We start from the raw sequence: 22,815 nt of genomic DNA, 5'->3' as shown, positions 1-22,815 counted from the left end.
CCCACAAACACCCAGCCAAGCCTCCCGGTGGCTCGCACCTGAGGGACGGGTGGGATGCCGCTACCTCTCTCCTCCATCCCGTTACCCCATGCTAATAGCTGGCCACAGAGCGATCCGCGCACGGCCCCGGTATTGTGTAACCGTGCTCCGGCACTGTTGGGAGAACTTGAGCCACGATTTATTTTTCACTACTAACGTATCACCATGAAGACATATAGCTCGATCCCTGCTCCAGGCCCATGCGTTTGGCTGATCCCTCCCCCACCCCAAACCGGTCTAAGGGGGGGGGAGAAAAAATAAATTATTATTAAGGATGAAAACCTCTTGGCACCTACAACAAAAGCAATTAGGAGGGTCGGCGGGGCAGGGGAGCAAGCAGCCCCGGGAGGCGCAGGAATGCAGCGGCTGCACTTGGCAGGGGAAGGGAAGGGAAAAGAGAAGGGAAAAGGGAAGGGAAGGGAAAAGGGAATAGGGAAAAGGGAAAAGAAGGGGGACACCCCGTCCCCAACCCCATCCTCGAGGCCAACTGTCACGATGTGTCTCCTGCCACATCCCCCCCCGGGAGGAGGAGAAGGAGGAGGAGAGGCGAGGCGCCCGGCCCGCTTACCCAGAAAATGACATTGAAGCCGAAGATGAAATATTTGATGCAACAACTGACTTCAGGCCCCTTGTAGTGCTTCCCGGACATCCTCTGGGCTCATGAAGACACTTTGCTGGCGGCCAGGGGGGAGAACCAAAAGAAGGGGAGGGTGTGAAAAATGAAATTAAAAAAAATATATAGATAAGGGAAATAAGAGAGGGCTCAGCGCCGGCTGCGCGCCGCGGGGAGATGCGGCAGGAGCGGCGCGGCGGCTCGGCACCGACTCGCCGGGCGCCGGGGATGGCCGGCGAGCAGCTCCCTCCTCCTCCTCCTTCTCCTCCTCCTCCTCCTCCTCTCCCGCATGGAGGAGGAGGCCCCGGCGGGGAGCGGGGGGAAGCCGCCGGGAGGCGCCCGGGCAGAGGCGCGGGGGGCTCGCCGCTGCCCTGCCGGAGCCGCCGCCGCCGCCCGCCGCCCTCCCGTTCGCCGCCCCCGCAGCGCCAACGGCCGCCGCGCCGGCCCCGCCCCGCGCCATTTTGGGGGGGCTGGCGGGGGGGAGTGCGAGGGGGCGGGCCGCTCGCCCCCGTGGGGTGATTGACAGCGCGCGCCACCAATCAGACCTCGCGGCAGCCCCGCGGGGTGCCCCGGGGTGCGCGGCCCCGAGGGGGCTGCGCGGGGTCGGGGGGGCGGCCCTGAAATGGCGGCCGGGGGGGCAGGGTGACGGCCTTTTGTCAAAAGTCCGGGTTTCTTCCGTTTCATACAGCCCTGATACACCTCCCCCGGCAAAATCGCCACTGAATTTATGTTTAACATATTTATATTTAGCATATTTCTACTTAACATACTTATATTTAACGTATTTACATTTAACACATTTATATTTAATGTAACAACTGCAGCATCATGTTGCTTAGATGTGTTCATACGCTTCGTGGGATTCAGAGTCCACCCGGTCTGGTATTAGCCACGTAACAGCGTTTTTTTGGCTGAAGGATATTGCCGCTTCAGCGCTGCCAGCCTTCAGCTTCCTGGCCCTGTGATAAGTGCGATACTTTTAATTGAAAAGATGGAAGACTTCTTTGTAATGATAAATTACGTCTCCCACGTCGACGAGGCTGCAAGATGACATGCTTCAAAAGTAGGATGTTGTGAGAACTGCAAAAGGCAGGCTTCGGTTCAGCATCACCTGGTGCTGGTTTGGGGGCCTTGGGCACGGGTCTTCTTTAAGAGAGAAGGGAAACACTTCTTGTTAGAAAAGAAAAAGGGGAGGGGAGGGGAGGGGAGGGGAGAGAAGAGAAGAGAAGAGAAGAGAAGAGAAGAGAAGAGAAGAGAAGAGAAGAGAAGAGAAGAGAAGAGAAGAGAAGAGAAGAGAAGAGAAGAGAAGAGAAGAGAAGAGAAGAGAAGAGAAGAGAAGAGAAGAGAGAAGAGCATTTGCTGAAATAGATCCATGAAAATAAGCCACGTGTTTAATGGTAAAAGAGAAATTAACGCGACACATACCTATACATTTTAACTGTAATGGTATAGGTTACCATATGATCGATAATCCTGTGTATGTTGTTATTGTTAACTCTGTGTCTTTGCAAGACCACCCATGGGAAGAGGGCAGGAAAGGATGGATAATCAGTAATGCATAGGTTCTGTACCAATGAATAAAAGCCTATCACCATGTACAGTATGGTAATGGAATATTATATTAAGGTGCTGTTTTTACAAGTGATTTCAAATATTGGTGACAACCTGTACAAACATTGATAATGCTACTGTCACAACACCCTGCTAACACCACATGTTGGCACCCTTTAGCATTTTAATGCTTCACAGGCAACAGGAAAATATTGCAGAATAATATTTATTACAATAAATTCAATAACAATCTCTGATAGTTTACCTGTCAAACCATTCATTCCTGATCAACAACTGAAAAAGAAATGCAACCTACATCAATTATAGCATCGCATTACATGCCTTCATTTGCATTCTCAATCAAGAATAGTATCATCATTGCCAAGTGTCATTTCAAAGTCAAAAGCTTTTCATATTTTCCCACCATCTGATCAGATTAAGAAGAATTTAGGACTTCTAGTGTTAACGGTTAGACTGCACACTTCAAGAGGGTATTGAACACAGAGCCCTGGTCTTTTTAATTCACTTTGTGTGTACGGTTCCTGTGCAGCCTCAGAAATGAGCAACCAGACAGCAAAGGCAGCAGAACAGCTTTGATGTAGGTAATTGATCTTTCAGAGTGCCAGCTGGAACAGAGTCCTCTGCACCTGCAGCAGCCTCTCTGGTTTACAAACACATTTTGTCTCCTGTCCTAAACAAACAGGAATAAAAAAAAAAAAAAAAAAAAAGATCCATTGGCTTTGTGCCATCACTTGTGGATCACTTCTTACACGCTTTGGCGACCTACGTCTGGAAACTGAGCAGGACTGGCTGTGACAGCACTTTAAATTCGGTGTTAGTTACTAGACAACACTGAGTTCCAGTGTGATGTTTTGGTGCAAAAGCCGGAGGCAATACTAAGCAGGAGTGAGGAGATAATATTACCTTTCCTTGCAGCGTGATGAGACAGTCATTCAAATTCCGTTACTTTATAATTCATCTGCCTAGTCACTGGAGTGCTAAGGGAGAGTGTTTCAGGGACAAAGCCATGCTTCTAGTAGCCCAGTGCTTCACAACACTAGGCAACGTTTTGATTCGCTGCTCACTCTGGAGAAAAAGTCCCGTCTGAATGATTAAATCTACTTCCTATCTCTAAGATCTAAGTATCAGCAGACTTCTGACCAAAGGCTGACCAAGTCTGATGCTAGTAAGTGCAGGAAGTTTGATACATTCATATCTTAAAAGGGGTATAGTTGCAGACTCTGAAATTCTTGCTTCACACCGAGTAAAGAGCTCTCATTCCAATTCCTCAATTCAGTCATTTCTTAGATCCAGCACCTCTGTGTCAGCCCCTGGGTTTTGATCTATGAGTTCTTAGACGTTTTCCAGGGAAAAAGAAATGCAAGTCGGAGTGACTTGAGATGAAAAATGGCTAAGCAGTGTATTGAAGATGGTAGTTCTGTGAGTTATCACATTACTAATCTCGCCACGTGCCACATTTAGTGAGATAAAGAGTTGTGGTCTAAGAAAAGCTCAATGTCTGTGTCCCTAAGTCTAGTTATTTCCTGGACACTTCATTTTGGTTGAAATTCATACAATAGCAATATTTTTCCATTGGGAAGCCATAGAGCTTTCTGACATACAAGATTTATGGAGTCAGAGGTATTACCTACCTCAGAATACTTTTCAATCTAGTTACCCTACTAGCTTGTAATGCCTTTTGTGTTCATTTGGTACTCTTGCAAGCATGAAACCCCCTTGTTTTCTGCTTAGGAAATGAGTGTCCTCTAACGAGTGAGTGTTTTTTAGGTTTAAAAGTAGTTTTGAGATAAGCATTTCAAAGGACTGTACTCAGGTGTTGACACAAGTTGCGTTGGCTTCATTGGATTTACATGCCCAATCCCAGCTGTGAACCTGACTTCAGCTTCCCACAAGAATAACACAGATCTTTTTCAATTCATTTACAAGTGCAAGTACTAACTAATTAGCATTCTGGCTAACACAGTTTAGTGGCTTTCTGGTGAGCACTGAGTTGCTTTTTCAGCCTGAAACTTAGCCTCTGAGTACTGAATAATATCCTCTCGCACAACCAACCTAGTGCCATTATAATGTGATAACACCAGCATTGTTGGTAGGATGAGTCACAAAGCATTAAACATGTCTATACATCTACAGAGTGAGAGGCCAGAATCTGGGTGCACCAAATAGTAAACAATAACCACTTGCATTATGTCTGATTTTACTTCCTCAAGACAACATGTATCTGAGCCTTAATTGTCTTTGTTCAAATGCTGTACTTTTGGTGTAAGGATCTATTACCTCTTTTGTTCTTATGGTAAAAGTGCCTGTATAAAGAAACCACAAGTTCTATTCACTGCAGTTCCCACCAGGATTTGGCAGGTTTTGGAAGAAAGATGATCGGAGCCACTAACTAGGATGCAAATTACTTAAAGAGAACTACCAAGTATCAGCAATAATAGTCACAAGATCTACTCAGCCAAGCTCTACTGCTTGCCTTCTGCAAGTTGGTTTGCTCAAGATGAGCCCAGACAAGTCTTGCAGCGCTCTAAGCAGGTAGACATGAAGACACAGCCTCAGAAGTCCCTTTGGAGCAAGCACATGCAAAATGAGATACACAGACCATTAGTGCCAGAAATACCACTTTCAAACAGTAAGGAGGAATAAGGCACCCTGCTATTGCTTTCTCACAAGAAAAAGCAGTAGGTGGGGGGAGGTTCTATTTTTTGCTTTGGTTTGTTTTTTTTTGTGCCAGGCACCTCAAGCCAGGAGCTGCTACCTCTGTTGCTTGCGAGAGGAAGAGGTGGGAGCAGTGGCAGGCTTCCGCCCTCGCGCTCTGCGGTCAAAGGCAGCACCATTGTGCTGCTTGGGGCAAGCACCCCGAAGCGCAGATCTGTTTCTGTAGTGCAGCACCTCAGCAAGCCCCTGTTCTGGAGATTTTCACAGAGAGCTTTCTTAGTAATTCCCCTGACCTGTCTATGTACCGTCGAGGCAGGAACAGTCTGATGTACCTGGTCCACAGCACGCTATCACGCGGTGACTGCAGATGTGGTTGCAAGCACCAGCCTTTTATATCCAAGCAGGCTCCAAAGAGCATTAACTATTACATACTTCTTACCATTTTGTACACAGGACAGTGACAGGACTTAATGAGATAAAAACGTATACACCATTCTACAAAAGATACTCACCTTTGCAGTCCCGAATTAGTGGCGACTACAACTAATATGTGGGCAGTCCCCTCCCCTTTCATTACTGGTGCCACGGGGCCACTGTAGTTAATATGGATGTAAATTTAGACTCCAGTAAGTGCAAAACGTACCCTTTTAACTTTGAATTGCTAAAAGCACTGGACAAACTCTGCAGATCTGGAAGCTGTTCAGTTCCCAAACATACATTTGTTTGTGTATATCTGAAGGTTCTGGTGTCATTCTTTCAAATGTTCTGTCCCAAAAAGAAACTGGTGTTTGTCCTGTGATGGAGTACCGTACCATTTTCTTGGGTTAAGGTCCATTAGGTTTTCCAAGGCCCTCTGAATTGCTCCCAGCCATTCTTCATCAAATAACAGAGGACACCCTTGCTTCACAGCTCAGAGGTTTAACATATGGTGTTTACTCCATAACAGCACTCAGGAGAGTGAGGATTTCCTCTGAGTATGTTTTTAATGGTGATAAAATTTTCTGTAAATCCACCATTTCAAATAATCTTTGTGTGTATTTCTCTTCAAGGGTTTCCTTTACTCAGCTGTAAGCCAGCTGAGCTTCCCCATCCCTCTTCCCATGTGGATCTTTTTCTTACCTGTCCAGACAAGCAATCCCTCAGGAATCAGCCCAGCATCTCCTTGCAGGCAGATCTGTAAACCCATCAGAAGGTGAGGGAGTGGGAGCAGGAGGTAGGATGAGGGACCACAAAACTGCAAATCTGGTTGTTGAAGGCTTTAAATGCAAGTTGCACTCAGACTGGTGGGAGGGGAGGATAGCAGAGCAGTTCATCCCAGAGCCCAGCTTTTAGAAAAGATTTCAGCTTTGGGCTGGCCTATACTTGAGCTAAAACATGTTGAAGTAGATGTTTTGTTGCCTCAGTCAGGAATTCAGCCCTCAGTGCAGGCAGAGCCTTAAATCATCTTGCTGAGCAAGGAGTGGGAAAAGCCGACTACAGAACAAGCTCTTATTTTAAATTCAAGCAACGCTTTTTCCATTGCTTTCTGATTCAAATGGCTGTAGAGGTGCTGTATTATGGAAGGCCTCTATGTCATTGTGGAGCCAGAGCCTTCATGGCAGAGAGTGGACCCAAAACCCCCGAGAGACAAGGTGCCTGAGTGAGTCAGCCTCTGGCAGGGACGCATTTGTTCATCCCAGCTATGGCAGTAGCATCCTTGCTGCAGTCCCTGCCTGTCAGAAAACACAACAGAGCGTATCCAGGGCCTCTAAATGTTTGCTGGGAAGGTACAGGAGTACTGCAAGTGATCTGATCATCCCAAAGGAAGGTGGCTGATATGTTTAATGTGATTTCCTCACAATTTTGTGTCCAGTTTTTCTTCCACAGCTTCTCTGTTCACATCTGACAACAGTTACCACATAGCAGGATCAAAGACACCGCAGTTTCCTTTACCTTTAGTATTAACACTTCTGAATTCTCAGACATAACACAAAGACACCTGCCACCGCAAATATCACACTTTTCATAGCACCAATGGACAGGACCAGCTGGGTAAGATGGGTCCAGACTTGGTTTGTGGGCTATTTTCAATTGCAAACTTACAATTCATAAATAACCTGCACACATTACTCCTCAGACGCCTTTAAAATAAAGATGCTTCAGGAAAATATAGAATTTACTCGTTTACAAGTCCAGTAAGTGGAAATGTCCATGCCTTTTTTTTTAACTCTCTCCTGTTACATTGACAAAGCCAGAAACCATCCTGTGGAGGAGAACAGAGGAGCCACCAATATTCTTGTCAGGTTGTACAATTGCTTTTGAAGTCTTATTTTTCAGAGGCTTGTAGTTTTCTGCATGCTTCAATGCCTATGTTACACTGAGAGTTGGGATGGGTGGAGTTCATTTTAATTTCCTGCTTCTCTCTACCGCACTAATTATACCATCAGCTTTTTTTTTTTTTGCTGTCATAGTCCTTTAAGAAAATTGCACTGTGAGCGACTGATACCTGAGCCAATATTTGGAGAAAGAGAAGAAATCCTACCCCAGGCATACTTCTGTTTCCATCGCTACCTTACTATTTCATGTACCACACACCTTTTGGCTCATCTTCGGCATATCCTCAGCGTCTCACGTAACTGCTAAAGTGCCCTGAGATTTCCAGGTTTGCTGTGTTAGATTATACTGCCTTAGAGGCAGGGACTGCGTCTCTCCTTGCTCCAGCAAATGGTCATTAAAAAATGCTAGTGTTGTGACAGCAAAACAACCGAAGTAATCTTAGGTTTAAAATGTGCTTCTCCACTGTTTTGACCTCAAGGATACAAATATATCTACAAACACACAATGTGGACCCAGTAAATACAAAGAATGGATCTGAAAATGCAAAAAAAAAGAGACTAAGGGGGAAAAAAAAGAGTAACATCTTCAAGAAACAGATGCATACTTTATCTTTCTTTCTTTATCTGCCTTTCAGGCAGAGAACATCTGCCTTTTGAGGTAGGCCTGCTCATCAGTGCAGTGTATCAGTCTGCAGTCACCAGGGACGTTGACGTTTTTCACCCAGAAGTATAACTTTTTGGAAGAGACTGCCTGTGAGCAAAATAATTTTTATTTGGACAAGGAAAGATAATTTGGTATAGAAATATCCCTCCTGAGCAAAATCAGAGTGACCATAAATGTCAGATTTCTAAAAGCTTTGCAAATTGTACCTTACCAAGATCACCAGACCAAGCTATGTGGCTGCTATGTCATGGCTTCTCGGGACTTTACTGTGCTCTATCCCAGTCTGAGGGATGAACCATTGAATGTGTGACACTCACGCATGCACCTCTGAAATAAAAAGACTCAATGAAAATTGTTTTACATGTGTAATGGAAGGCAGAAAGAACTGCAATAGGGAGCTTTTTCTTTTTAGTTTCCGCCGTGTGAAACATTCATCACTTTCTTAGAAATTAGCACAGATCTTTCGGTATGTTTGAAAAAAAATGAACTATTCATCATAAAAGTAAATTTGCTAAAAGCATAAACCGTTTAAAAATGTTAAGTTATAGGGGGTGGGCAGAGAGTTTACAAGAAGTCCATTGTTCTGCACTAAGCATTGTCAGTCTGAGAAAACAGAGCTGGACAAAGAAGGAGTCCAGCCATCTAGTGGTAAATTATGTTCCTGTACAGCATGCTGAAGTCTGCCGGCCATGGGGAAGCTCACAGACGTGTTCTGTAGAGGAAGAAAGAGACATTTTACCTAACTCTTCCCAAATTTTGATGCTGCAGGACTCTGCTGGAGTAGGATGTCTCAGTACATAGATGGCTCGAGTACATAGGAGCTAGCAGCTAAGTTAGGAGAAAGGATGGCAGAAGTAACCAGGTGTATTGGGTTTATGTGGCAAACACAAGGCCAGGTTTTGCTAGACTGAGACAAGGAAGATCCCAAAAGTCTGCAGTCAGTGTTATCTTTTTCACCCCTAGAGTGATAGACATCAGAAACAGCTTACAGTGATTATTCAGACAGGTTATGTTTTGTGGTTTTTTTCAGAATATATCTGTGTCCCTGGGAGCTTGGACTTGTCACCTGTACAGCAGTACCAGAAAATGGGGGCAGTTTGCTGTAGATCATTAGCAGAGAACAGCATTTCTAGAGGATCTTCCCAACAGAAGGGTGCAATGCTCGCAGGTCCCACTTCACCCAGGGGAAAGAGAGTTGTAAGCCAAATTGGTTGTCATGACTGAAACAAGAAGGATGCAATCAAACAGCTACACGGAGGAAGCCATATGCTTAGTTCAAGCTAGGATAAAACAGTTACCTACCAAATGTATTGAGAGTGAACGGTTTCATATTTTCAATATGGTTACAAACTCATAGAAGAAGCTTAATCTTGGCAAGGCCTGAAGAGACATCAGAACAGTAAAACATAAAGGGAAGTGAAGCATCCAAGGAAAGAGTTGCCAGAGTTCCCATTTCAAAAATCTCCATGCTTAGAAGCCCACATCCACTTGAAAGCAGTGGGATGCAAGTTCTGTGGGGCCTCATATGAAATTTGCTTGGCATCCGGTGGGACAACCTGAGCATCCTGAACATTAAATGGCCATTACTTTTGATGTCAATTGAACTCCAGTAAAAGCATAAAGCCAGGTGTCTGTTTACCCAGCTCTAGATGCAAGCGCTTTACTTACCACAGCTGAGATTAAAGATACTGCCTCTCCTACATAGTAACAAGCAATTGATTTCCATCTATATTTGTCAACCCATCGAGTAACAGAGCATGACATTAAATTCCCTGTTGCTACATCTTCCCCCAAGCTATTTTGACTGCTGCTGAATTCTTTTGAAATATCAAATTTTGTCCAAAGCACATCCTGTTCCCGGCTTTCATACCCTTGAAACTGCATTGCAATTTGTACTCAGCCACGAAACACGGCCAAAGTACAGTCACGGTTATGCCCAACATAGCCAGGTAAATACGCAATAATTCTGTGAAACTATAGTAGCTACTTTCTGCCATAATTGAGAACTTTTGTAGCTGAAAACAAGGTTTCATTCCAAGCAGTTACTGCAGCGTTAAGTAATTTCAGCGTACACGTTTGCTCTTTATCAAAAAACACAGTACTGGAGAGAGCGTGGAGGACAATGCTTCCCTTGAGGCAGAGGATATCCGAAGTCAGCTCAGTCAGTGTTACTTGCTGACAGCCACTCACATGGAAAAAGAAATACAGCTGTTTCCTACCAGGGTGATATCAGCTACTATATCTCAAACTCTCACTTCTATTTGCGTCATGTTTGTATTACCTTCAGTGGACAGCTGAAAAAGCAAGGGAGAACAACACATCTGGTTGCTACTTTGGAGTGCTATTTGCCATTGATTCTCCTACTAAAAACTGGAAAGTCGATAGGGATGCAGATTCATCATGAAGATTTTGCTGGTTCTGTTCTAGGAGTGTTTGGCCACAGAGAGGCTGAATCTCCCAGTGAGCAAATTATGCTCATATTTCATGCAGTCTTAACCAAACATGATCTTTCACCTGACTAACAGGAGAAATAAACCATGCCCCTTGGTGGGACGGCTGCTTCGTGCCATCAGGCTTTGCCCCTCTCTTTCCACTGATGGATCACACCTGATATTTGCGCTGAATCCTATTCCACAGCCCTTTCAGAGCTGTCTGAAGCTGCAGATGTTACAAGGGAGAGAAGGAGCAGAAAAGCTGTGCTTTGTACATCTGTATTACCCACTAGGAGGCTGAGACAACAAGCAGGCTTTAGTGGACTTTCTTACAGTACCCCAGTAAATCAGAGGCCAGATTTGAAGAAGAGCCCAGAGCCTGAAGGCCTGAAGTTGCTGCCTGTTCCTGGCCTCAGCACTCAGTAAGAGAACAGGATGCTAGACGTGAGCATCCTGCTTCAAAACCTCTGTCTGCTATTTCATTTTTCCAGGTGAGAAGGGGCTTGCTTTGAGGATGGAACAGTACCCAAATCTGCATCCCTCTGTCATATATTTTGGATATTCATTGGATATGGGGCTGTCTGTACTCGGGGCACCACTGTCTTACTTTCTCTGCAGGTTGCTAGCTGCGCTCTCCAAGCACTGTGGTTATTTTTGAAGCAGCTCCTTAAAACAGATGTCCTCATATGTATCTCTTCCCCTCTACATAAATAACAGTCTGCCTCATGCTCCATCCATCCTTCTGATCTAAAAAAAAAAAAAAAAAAGGAGGGGGGAAGAAGAGTATCCCTTCTGCCCTTCCCACTGGTGATTTCTCTTGTAGCTTTTGTGGCACTCCCCCTGTTGCCTTCATGTCCTTCTTTAGCTAGCTAAAAAAGGCTTTTTCTTACTGTCCTTCTTTCCCTTCCCAGGTTCTTCCCTCTTTAGCCCCTTTCCAGCTCTCTCCCCCTTCTCCTTCTGTTGACTTCTGGAAGCAGTGCTAACACCTCGTAGAAGTTTTGTAGAAACTTCCTCTCAACTAATATTACCAATATTACACATAACAGAGTTTGTCCTCCTCGCATCATAGCAAGCAGTACCATTGCTTGCCAGCTGTGAGTGTCTGTTTTGGGCATTACTGACCCTTCCCTGGGAAGGAATCCTTCTTCTTACTCACTTTATCCTTCATTTTTTTGGTGATACGAGCATTAGTATATTCCCAAATAAGTCAATTCAATGTGTGAAAAATGGATGAGAGGCATGGATGCTGCCACGTTCCTGCAAACCTGACAGAACCAAGCCAGTAACACCAGCAAGACCCATCTGATCACATCACTGGAAAGAGCTGAACCAAACCACCACATTCCCCCTTGTCTCTCATTAAAAAACAAGTCTGGGACATCATTGCCAGCTCTCAGAGGATGGGCTCTGCTCTTCCACAGAGCAGCAAGCCCCAACTTGGGCTTGTGGTTTCCAGAGAAAACTCAGAGAGCTGCCTTAGCCCCAGGATTATGTAACTTCTGAACATCTATTTTTAGGTGTTGAATCTAGGGGAATCAGCCAAACAATCAATCAGCACAACCATCCCAATTATTAAAATATGTGCTGACTCAAAGAAAAACACATGAAATCAAATATCCTTGAGAACATGTTGTTATATGGTGTCTTTTATGCGCTCAGGGACTGATTCTGCTAGCCTGGCCCACAGAGTAGCCAGGAAGTATCCTCGTGGGTTTGAAGAGGACTGGTCAATAAGGCACTTTCTGTGAGCAGAGGAAACAAGCGCAAAGCAGCAGAGGTGGTGGCAGGGTAATTGCACAGGCCTAAGGACTTTGATTCCACACACGAAATCCCAGCTCTGAGCAGATCAATAGGAGTTGGTGATTTTGGCTGGGGGTGGAGAGATTGTACCACACAGGTTAATGGGCAACATTCCCACCAAAATACAAACCAAAACCCAACTGCAGAGCCAAGGGCCTGGAACAAGAGAAGAATATTTTCCTCCATAGCCAAGGCCCTACACACAGACACCCATTACACCGCTGGAAGCTCAAACAAGAGAGTGTGATCTGTAAAATGAGACATCTCAGAGACAGTCCTGGTGGTTGTAATAGCATTCCTAAACGGTCAGCACTGTCATAGACAAGGAAACTGGGATGCCAAGCAAGGTTTCAACAATTGCTAAAGCAGCTCAGTCATCTTTGCTTCTTAGCAAATATAGCCTAAGTGGCAGAAGCATGATCAGACTGTCCATTTCCATTCCTTGTCTTGCCTGATGTCTCTAGAAGCAATGTCCTGCAGTCTTGGATAGCAGCAGGAGATTAGCTGCTGGTGGCACAGGGAATATAAACAGACTGTAATACAGGGAGACGGTTTAAATCAGACTAGTGAGGCTTGGACTGTTTCTTTTTCTCTGCTTTTATCCTCTGTTTTTGTTTTGTTTTGTTTTTAAACCACGTACTCTCTCTTAGCAGCTGTGCTCCCCCTAATGCTAGAAGAGGAAAATAGCCTTCTTTTATTCAACTCTGTCTAAAAACAAGATTCAAAGATGCTTCACACACAGACAGCCTTTCCACACCCTGTGGAGGGTTTCAGCCTCACGTTACATCTCCCAGCATGGTTTGGCCAACAGAAGAAGCTGGGAATGCAAGCTTTGCCTGCTGGGCACAGCTCTGTGCTACCCTGTGGACTATTACAGAGCTGCTGTTTTAGCACAGAAAAGGGGCCTCTGTTGTGATTTCAGGAGGTCATTCGCCCAGCCACTCAACAGTGGAAAAGGGAAAAGTTTAACTGCTGCTCTGCCAAAAAAAAAAAAAGAAAAAAAAGAAAAAAAGAGGAAAGCAAACCCCAAACCAACATGACACAAACCTGGAGACACACACTACGGTTACACTACAAGGTTCCAGCTACTGGGCCTGTTAGAAAACAAACAACCCCCTAGACGAACACGAAAAGAAAACAAAATTTCATTAGAGGAGACGAGGTAAGGCCAAACATCCCCAGCCCCACAGCAAAGCAGCCTCCAGAGGAGCTGCACCGGGGCAGCGGCAGGCTCCGGCCTCCTCTTGCTGGCACTGCGAGCCCTCGGGAGGTGACATGAGCGTGGTTGGGTAGAGCTAACAGGCCTCAACGAGATGCAGGGGATCAGGTCACGTAACACAAGCACGTTTCCTCTCCATCACCCTGTGAGGTAAGGGTGGGAGCGGGAGCGGGTTGAGGGTGGCAGGTGGTGGCGCAGGACTCCTGCTGCTGCTGGCCCTCTCCCCATCCCCACCAGGAGGACACCTCTCCCTTCCTCCATCCCACAGCAGCCCAGCTTTCTCCTCTCACCATCCTGGCAGCCGGGAGACTAGGAAAAGCAAAATCATGGGCAGGCAAGACACCGTGCCCCTGGCAATGGAAAGAGCTTGCCACAGGTCCTCTCTCTCCTCACCCTGGCACACAAGTCACACTACCTCCTCCAGACACCTTCTGAGCCCTGCTGCACCAGATGAGGGAAGAAAAAAATAGGGTCGTTTTAGTTAATTTTAAGCCAGTGAAAGCTGATTATTGGTTAGCAAGCCTAATCCATGCCTGCTGTCTAAATACAAAGGGAAAAGTGTGTAGGTTTTCCTTTATATAATAGAGAAAAACAGAATAGGAGGAAAATCTCTTCAGGAATCATGAATCAGAGGAATTGATGAGAGCTGTCCAGTTTGATCCTTCTTCTTCCAAACTATCATTGCAGCCAGGAGCTGAAAATTCAGCTGCACAAAAGCTCTCAGCAAAGTGTGGTCAGCTGTGTGCTATCAACACTCCCATCCCACAGGCTAGCCCACTTGCACATTGGAAAAAAAAAAAAGATATCCCTGCATGTCAGAAGCAGTAAATTTCAAAACCAGCAGAAACTTAGATGCTCACAACATCAGGGAACAAAGGTTCAGCGATACATGTCATGCTGACTGGATCAAGCCATTGGCAACAGGCATACTTTGACACCAAATCCTCTTTCTTCACATTTAGGTGTATTAACTGTTTGAGTGAGGGCTTCCTCCCACATATCTATTTTCTGTCTCCATTAATGCATGGCTTTCTGCCACACAGGGAGCAAAATACGCTCACCTTCTTTGTCAGGTCACAGAACAACTCCAGCTGTTCATGAAGCCGAGCAGTCTCCCTGCTGCTGCTGCCACTTGAGTCTCACATGGGTTGACTCAAAGGCAGCGGACTTCAAAGTCGTGTCAAGCAAAACTGATCCATCCCTCCTGTGAAAAGTACATAGGAAAAGGCAAAGGCAGGCAAGGACAGTCTGCAGATCTTCTAAAATCATTTGGCATGAGAGTGGAGCTGGACTGAAATGAAAGCAGTGCAAAGAGGCTGGCCAGGCTGCCTGCATCCCCTGCAGACAGGGGACTGAGGAAGGTTGCAGCCTCGTCTGTGACTATAACCTGTCTTGGCACTCTGACAACAAAGCCAGAGAAAAAAGAATAACACTTGCACTCCAATTCCCTTTCTTTTTCTGCAGATGGCAAATCCTCAAATTTTCAGACTGCTTTTATGCCCCCCCATGCGTCATCATGATAAATATTTGCAGGACATGCAGTGGTTCTCTGTTTGACCTCCTTCTGAGCTGTCTCCTCCTTAGACGCAGCTTCTCCCTTCAGCTTTTTGCTTTGTAGTCTTTGCTTTTCTATTTGCGTTGTTTTCTGGGAGGATGTAGGTGTTTCTCTCCATACCTCCCTGCAGTGGTGAAGCCCACCAGGTTAAGCCTAAAGCCACATCTTCTCTATTGCACTCGTACTGAGGCTATGCATCTCTGCTCTTCTTAAGGTTTTCATTATAGATGCGTACCAGACAGACTTGGCCCATATGTACAAGGTTGAATGACAGTCTTAAAATACTTGAATCCCTTTGAATTTGAGCTACAATGAAAATTTTAACTAGTGGGAGTGCTAGCAAAATGGCACCCACATGGCCTTGTAGGTCTATATAGTCCCTAAGTGAAAAAGCTTATGTTAATCCCGGGAGTCTTAAAACCAGTTTCTGAAACAGATTGAATAGAGTTAATGGAACCAGCAGCTCCATGGGTCAACTGCACTCAGTCCTGATGCCTCGTACTGGGGGTGGACTCCTACAGGCAAGACTTCTATGAGTAACTCTTTGATAAGTATCACCCAGACTGTCTGGAAGGAGCTTGATATCATTTAGTTTGTTGCAAAGAGACAAGGAGCAGTTCTTGCAGGCTTGCAAACCAAAGCAGTCATTCTAATGGGAAAGAAATCATGAGCATGTGCCTGAACATCTGAAGCTTCATGACATGCAGAGACAGAGAAACTACTGTAAATGGACACCATCATCAGTAATAGGATCTTGAAAATGTTCATAAGTTTGTAAGTGCTTATCTTTAGGAGTATTTGAAGAAATATGCCAGAGGGGTATGAGTCTGCCACTGGGAGCCTTGCTCCCCCACAGCTATCGGCATCTACTCACCTTCAGTGCAGCTGCCTTGTCGTTATCAGCAAATCCCACAAAACTCTTTGCAGAGCAGCAGGCTGGTCAGGTTATCTGGCTGCCTTAAAGCTGTCTCTTTCTGACAAATACCACAAGTTCTGGTCTAGCAAGGGGAGACTTGCAACAGTAAAACACGTAATAGCACCTAGCAGTAGATAAAGCCAGAGTCAGATCCAATGAATACATCCAAAGGGAAGCCTGGCAGTGTCAGGCAGCCAGGTAAGTCTGAAACCAGGATTTTCACAAAATGATAATGACTGACAGAAGCTGCAGATCAGATCCCTCATCCAAGGTATGTCCCCAGGCTGGCAGGATCACAAGCACTGTACAAGCAGGAGGCCTGGGCCTTGTCTCTGGTTGTGAGAAAAGGTGTAGCCTGAGCCTACATCGTCTAAGGCAAGGTAACTAATGCTGGGTAGGTGAGAGCAAGCCAGACATAGTTTTAGCAAGAGCTAACAGGATGAAACAACCGATTGGCATCAGGAAGTGCATAGTTCAGTGTGACTCACACTAAAATGCAAACCGCTCTGTCCGTGATAGGATGTGAACTATCACGCACTAATAACACATCTTTTTTTTCCCAACCAAGCATGTATCCATAAAGTCAGAGAGCAGGAAGCACATCCTTCCCCTCTTAGGTAAACCCATCTAAAGATGTGGAACATACATCACTATGTTATTTCTTCCATGAGGCCACTTCCTAAGACACTTTATCTAAAGCAGACACTAAGCGCAGCCTATGCATTACACCTAGGTCCCTAACACAAATACAGTTGCTTCAATTAAATCTGAGGACTGAAACAAACCGCAAACTCTTTGTGTGTCTATACATCTTAGATTCCTTGCCCTGTGCTTTTTTTCACAGGAAAATAGGTTATAGCTGGGATTTTCTGTTAATTTGAGCTTGTCTTCGCACACTTATTCAGCCACTCGCTGAGGCGATCAGCTCCAGGGCAGTGGAGCGAGGGATCGAGGCGGGCAGGGCTTTTTCTCCGGCATCGAGGCCACTCGAGGCAGCCAAGGGAGCCCGCAGGGCCCGGCAGCCCTCGTGAAGGAGGCAGACGAGGTACGGGCGGAGCCAGCAGCGCCCCCTCCATGTTGTACAAAGGCAGCCCCTGCGGAGTGCGGCCACTAGGCCGGGCAGGCAGGACATGGTGGACTGGGACAGGGCAGAGCGTCCCTCCCCGCTCAGGAGAACAGCTCGTCTACCGGCTGTCTGCCTGTAGCTAAACCGCCATGGTCTGCACTAGGCAGAAAGCTCTTTCTAGAAAGTCTGTGGTGACCCAGACTGACTGCCCGCTCAAAAACGCAGCAGTTCAGGTCTCTGGGTGCAGGGAGTGCCTGAGCCTGTTGCTGCCATCTGAGGGAGGCAGAGACACTGTGTGTGTGAGGTGCGAGCAAGTGGATGGCCTGCTCAGCCTGGTGGCAGAGCTCGAGGAGGAGGTGGAGAGGTTAAGGGCTATCAGGGAGTGTGAGCGGGAGATAGACTGGTGGAGCAACTCCCTGCCAGGCCTGAAAGAAAGGCACCGGGGTGAGACACCCCAAATACCAGCCCTGAGGCTTAGGCAGCTAGCAGAGGCTCCACAAGAAATACATCACTCCCTACTGCCTTGCAAGCAGGTAATAGGAGGGGACCAGCAGGCAGACGGAGTTCCTGGTACAGTGAGCCCACTCTCCTCCCCCTAACAACAATGGTGTTGAACTGGGGGACAGGGCAATCGCAAAAGGTCCCTGCTCAGCGTTACAAGCGTAGCAGGTGCACCTGCCCAGTGATTTCCCTACCTCCCCAGCTGCCCCTGCAGAACAGGTACACTGCTCTGCGAGGCATGCATGAGATAAAGAGGTGATCCGAAACAGCCAGTGTGGCTTCACCAAAGGCAGATCTTGCCTAACCAATCTGGTGGCCTTCTATGATGGAGTGACGGCATCGGTGGACAAAGGAAGGACGATGGATATCTTCTACCTGGACTTGAGCAAAGCCTTTGATATGGTCCCTCACCACATTCTTCTCTCTAAATTGGAGAGGTATGGATTTGAAGGATGGACTGTTAGGTGGATAAAGGATTGGTTGGCTGGTCACAGCCAAAGGGTTGTGATCAACAGTTCTATGTCTGGGTGGAGGCTGGTCACAAGTGGTGTCCCTCAGGGGTCAGCCTTGGGACCGATGCTCTTCAACATCTTTATCAATGACATAGACAATGGAATCGAGTGCACCCTCAGCAAGTTTGCAGATGACACCAAGCTGAGCTGTGCAGTTGATACAATAGAGGGAAGGGATGCCACCCAGAGGGACTTGGACAGGCTGGAGAAGTGGGCCCATGAGAAACTAATGAGGTTCAACGAGGCCAAGTGCAAGGTATTGCACTTGGGCTGGGGCAATCCCAGGTATTTATATAGACTGGGCAAACAAGAATTTGAGAGCAGCCCTGCGGAGAAGGTCTTGGGTGTCCCGATGGACAAGAAGCATTTGTTGATTGTGATAGGATAAGGGGGAATGGTTTTAAACTAAGAAGGGAGATTTAGGTTAGAAATTAGGAGAGAGTTTTTCACTCAGAGGGTGGTGAGGCACTGGAACATGTTGCCCAGAGAGGTTGTGGATGCCCCATCCCTGGAGGCAACCCTGCCCAGAGCAGGGATGTTGAAACTAGATTATCTTTAAGGTCCTTTTCAAACCAGGCCATTCTATGATTATTGAAAGATTTGTATCCCCTTACCCCGTGAATGTAAAATAAATTATATTAAAAAACTATTACGTTGAATGTCTGATATTTTTGTAAGTACAAGAAAAGTTTTTGTTAATAAATTACAGTAAGGAGATGTGTGAAAGTTGGTTTTATAGAGACAAGAAGACAGACATTCATTAAGTTTCTCTTACCGGTAGAACTTGTGCACAAATAAAGCACAGTTGTTTTAGACGTATTTCTATCTTTGACAAAACCTTTGCTAGTATTTCTATCTTCAACTAAATTCAACTGGGAAAGATTTACATTTTATTTCAGTAGGCAATGTGATACGTCTAGATCTGATAAGACATTTCTTTGGCAGAGAAAGATTAACAAATAATCCTACATGGGGGAATTATAGCAATTACAGCAGGGTCTGGCTTTTCTTCCTTTGCAGACACCAGCCTTTTCAAATATGAAAACTATGCTCCTGAAATTCATGCTCGGTAACAGAAAAAGTATCTGAGGACTGCTTTTTTTTTAAATTTTTTGTGTCTGTATCCATATTTATCATTATCAACAGTTCCTTCCTTTTTGCTAGCTCCACCATGAATTTATTTATTCTAGAACGAAACGAAACAAACAAAACCCTTCCTCTCACGTAGATCCATCTTTTCCTCTTGTGAATCCAGTCTTTTGCTAGATTTCCAGCTTTGCCATTCTGTCATCCAGGATAGATGAAATCTCAATTTGTCATGTAAAGAGTAAGCAGAAAAGAAAAATCGTGACATCCTCAATCATCACTCTCACTTCAGCCTTCCTTCATATGGAAGAAAGTAGTCAAAAATAGGATTCAGCTGAAGGCATTTATTCATTTGAAGGTCAGCATTAAAATAAAGGCTACTGTAGCTACCTTAGACACCTGTGAAAGGCGTCTAATTATTATTATTATTATTATTTATTTATTTATTATTATGTTTAATGGAGGAGGGAGCCTGAGCTCTGGAAGAAGGCAGCATGAGGGAATAGGCCTGTGCTCCCCTGGGGGACCAGCCGCGCAGGAATGCTCCTCAGGCTTCCAGTCCAGATGAACATGGCCTGCACGTGAGGTCCTGCTGCTGGGTGTGTGCAGCTCAGGGCTGTGGATCCCATGGAGGGAGGGGACCATCCTCAGCTCCCTCACAGTGCCGGGGGAAGATGAGCTGAGACATGAGTCATCTCTTTCCTCATACCTCTTGTCTGACAACAGAGTTGGGCCAGCCAGCGCTGACTTTCCCTGGCAAAATGCCTGGCGTGAAGAAATAAGGCTGGCTTTGTTTACGGCTGTTTCATTTGTTAGGCCACAAGGTTCCTGAAGTAATCGGGAACCGGTGGCAGCTGCGCGAGAATAGCTAACACAACAGGGCACAGGCACAGGAGGGATGGTTCCTTTGCAAATATACGGTGTATTTCATTTGCCATTTGAATTTATTTTTAATCAAAAGGGGACTTACAGAGGCAGAAGAGTGAAGAGCCTGATATGGACAGCTCTGCCAAGTGAAATCCAGATTTCATGATCCAACTGTTACTAAGGTTAAAAAAAAAAAACAAACAACAAAAAAAAAACCCAAGGCTTGCATTTGGAACAAACACGGTCCTTTTTGTGAGGTGAGGTGGTCATGGGGAGGAGGCAGCTGGTGCTGTTTTGCAGAAGAGCTGCTGGTTATCAGTCTGCTTCTGTCATTCCATTCAAGGCATCGTCTCATTTCAAGGCATCGTCTGCTTAACTGCAAGACTTTTATTTACATTCCATGATATATGGTTTGCGTCATCTTAGATGGAGGAAATTAAGTTAACCAGATTCCCAGTACTCACCAACTGAACAACCCAAATGAAGAAGAGATACAAACTGAGATGTAAACAGGACTGGTGGAGGGCATAGATTGATCTTTGCTTTAGATTTTTATCTCTACCTTCTTTTGTACAGTGGTATTTCCTGCATGTCTGCTACCAGACTAAATTGGAAGGGCAGGCTCAACCCAAAGATGGGTCTGTTTGTAGGAAGTTACTGCAGAGGGTGGTACAGATGGCATTGCCTCCTCACAATTCATCGTTATGCTGGAAACTCAATCGCCATGAGAATATCTAAGGCCAACACCATAAATCTGTTCAGAAGGGGACTGGCCAAGTCAGTGGAGGCAGATCAACCAGCAACTGTTAAATACGATGGTCCAGATTCGAGGTGGTTTTATTGGCAGAAGCTGAGAAGGAGTGCCAGAGGAAGGATCACACTGCAGATCTTTAATTTCTTAAGCTGTTTTGTCATTAACCGCTGTTGGAAATGGGAAATGGGTTAGGTCAACATTTTAACCAAGCCAGCAGATAGGAGGACATCCTTGCTGTCAGCCCCAAGCTTAAAATAAGCATGGCCAAGAACACAGTATGAGCCAAGGGGAGGCAAACAGCAGCACTCCCAGCTCCCAAGTGAGCCAGAAAAGCAATTTTCTGCATGGAATGCTCTAAGTAATAAAGTATCATTTTTGTAGCTCTACTAGCAGTAATGAAAACCCTGCGTTTGAAGGTTGTGTCTTTTTTTTTTTTTTTTCTAAAGTCTCCAAAGAACAAACAGGCCCTGGACTTCACCACATGGAGAAAACTAAAGCTTATTCTCTTTTTAGTGACATTTTAGTCTGTGGAACATGAATTTAATGAGAAAACTCCTGTCAGCTGGCTCCCGTGTTACATTTAAACATAATTCATTTTTCCTACTGATACTGCAATTAATAGATAATGATTAACCATGTGAACAGAAATATCACAGCTTTGTCCTTCGGGACTGAAGGGAGAGCAACAGCCACATCAAACCGAGGGCTGTACTGGCACAGACGCTGCGGAGTCTGCCGTGGCTGAGGAGTTACCTTTCTAATCACGACGGCTACAGAGAGCTGCTGTATCTATGGCAGATCCTGCTGCTTTCGACAGTGGCAAGGCACAAGAACATTTCCCGCAACAGTTATTTTCCTCTTGCACATCTCATGCCGCTAGATAAAAAGGAACAAGCTGTCTAAAGGGCTCGGTGCAAACGCCACCTCGTGCCCCCGCAGCTGAAGACTATTGATTTTTCCAAACCTTGCTTAAGTGCCTCTTGCTGAGGCAGTTACAAACAGCTGTACGGGAAAGCACCGGGAAGGTTTTGTGTGCTCCTGCACACACGGCAGACGAACACGATGCTGACTGTTGGGAGAAGGCAAGGCGCTGCTGGCTTGTACCTCGCCTTGCCCGTGCTTTTCAGCGCAGCTCCATTTGGGACCTGGTGCCTATTGCACATGGAGGTGCGGCTGCTCAGCCTTTCCAGGGCAAACCCAACACGATCGGAGCACTGGTGGACCTCTCACACTCCCCTCAGCTCTGCTGTTCATGCAGGGAAAGGAGGATGCCCAAAAGGCAGGGGTGGTGCTGGAGCCCAGGAGGGAGTTTGCAGCCCAGCAGGACCGCCAGGAGCTCGCTACCCCATGCCACTTGGCACGGCATTTCCCAGGGGGAGCACTGGGCCCTGCTTGGTCCTCCCGGCTCCTGCCACCTTTGTGGCTTTGAAGAGCTCCTTTATCCTGAGCAAATTCTTAACACATGCAGCCACATCCCTGTCCCTCTTTATAGCCTCTGCAGCAAAATCTAGATCACAACGGATCAGCTCCATGTTGCTTCATGACACAACACAAACAATAAAACTTTGCTGCAAGGGGAAAATAACAACAACAAAACAGGCTAGTGTTTTTAAGCTGCCAACCACTTTTCTGCATGGGTGAAAAACAGAGCTAAGAATGGAGCAAATGAACTTGAAGCCACAGGGGAGAAAATACTGGAAAAGAGCTCAGCCCTTGGTGTTCGCTGATATTTGCCAATAAATAAATCAGTCACCAGGTCCTACTAGGTGCAAAACAAAATGGCCAAGTAGCAGCTTACCTGAATCGCTTCCCCTAGTATGAGATCACAAACTCAATTCTCTGTAAGATATCCCAGGGAAGGAGGGAAGACAGTGGATGGTGTGTTTTACCCCAACACCACACAGACATGAAGACCTGGCCAGACTTAGACAGACCAGTGGGAACTCAAGGAAACTCGTGTTTTTCTCTGCCGTTCCTACCTTCACATCGCCATCTGCTAGCACCTCGGGGGCACGTTGGATGAATGCTGGGGCAAGCTCTGTCCAGAGAGCAAAAGCTCTTTCTCTTCTGGCTGAGTAGTGATGTCTCCACAGGGACCTTGCTGCAGAGAGCTGCAGGCTCACTTTCCCCCCATTTAGACTTGAGCAGTTAAAAGGCCTTCACAGTCAACTGCCCTGAGCTCAAGGGAGAGCTCAGACTGCAATCTGGAAAATATGAACTGCCCCGTTCAGCAACGCCATTTGTCTGCT

The 22,815-nt window shown here is 46.0% G+C and overlaps 1 protein-coding gene across 2 annotated transcripts in view; it reads right to left on the bottom strand.

Moving 5' to 3' along the window:
- Nucleotides 1–1,052, bottom strand: part of TSPAN5 (tetraspanin 5) — an 84,488-nt gene extending 83,436 nt beyond the window's left edge. The window contains exon 1 of one of the 2 annotated variants that reach the window (XM_035545889.2): nucleotides 608–1,052. In XM_035545889.2, the coding sequence (XP_035401782.1) occupies nucleotides 608–688 (81 nt within the window). In that variant the 5' untranslated portion in view covers nucleotides 689–1,052. The remainder of the gene's footprint in view (nucleotides 1–607) is intronic. The other variant, XM_035545882.2, reaches the window with a different exon arrangement.
- Nucleotides 1,053–22,815: the final 21,763 nt, after the last annotated feature.

Source organism: Cygnus atratus, chromosome 4 (genome assembly GCF_013377495.2).
Source record: "Cygnus atratus isolate AKBS03 ecotype Queensland, Australia chromosome 4, CAtr_DNAZoo_HiC_assembly, whole genome shotgun sequence".
Taxonomy (NCBI): domain Eukaryota; kingdom Metazoa; phylum Chordata; class Aves; order Anseriformes; family Anatidae; genus Cygnus; species Cygnus atratus.
The sequence above is the reverse complement of the archived record's forward strand: the minus strand, read 5'-3'. Positions and strand labels throughout refer to the sequence as shown.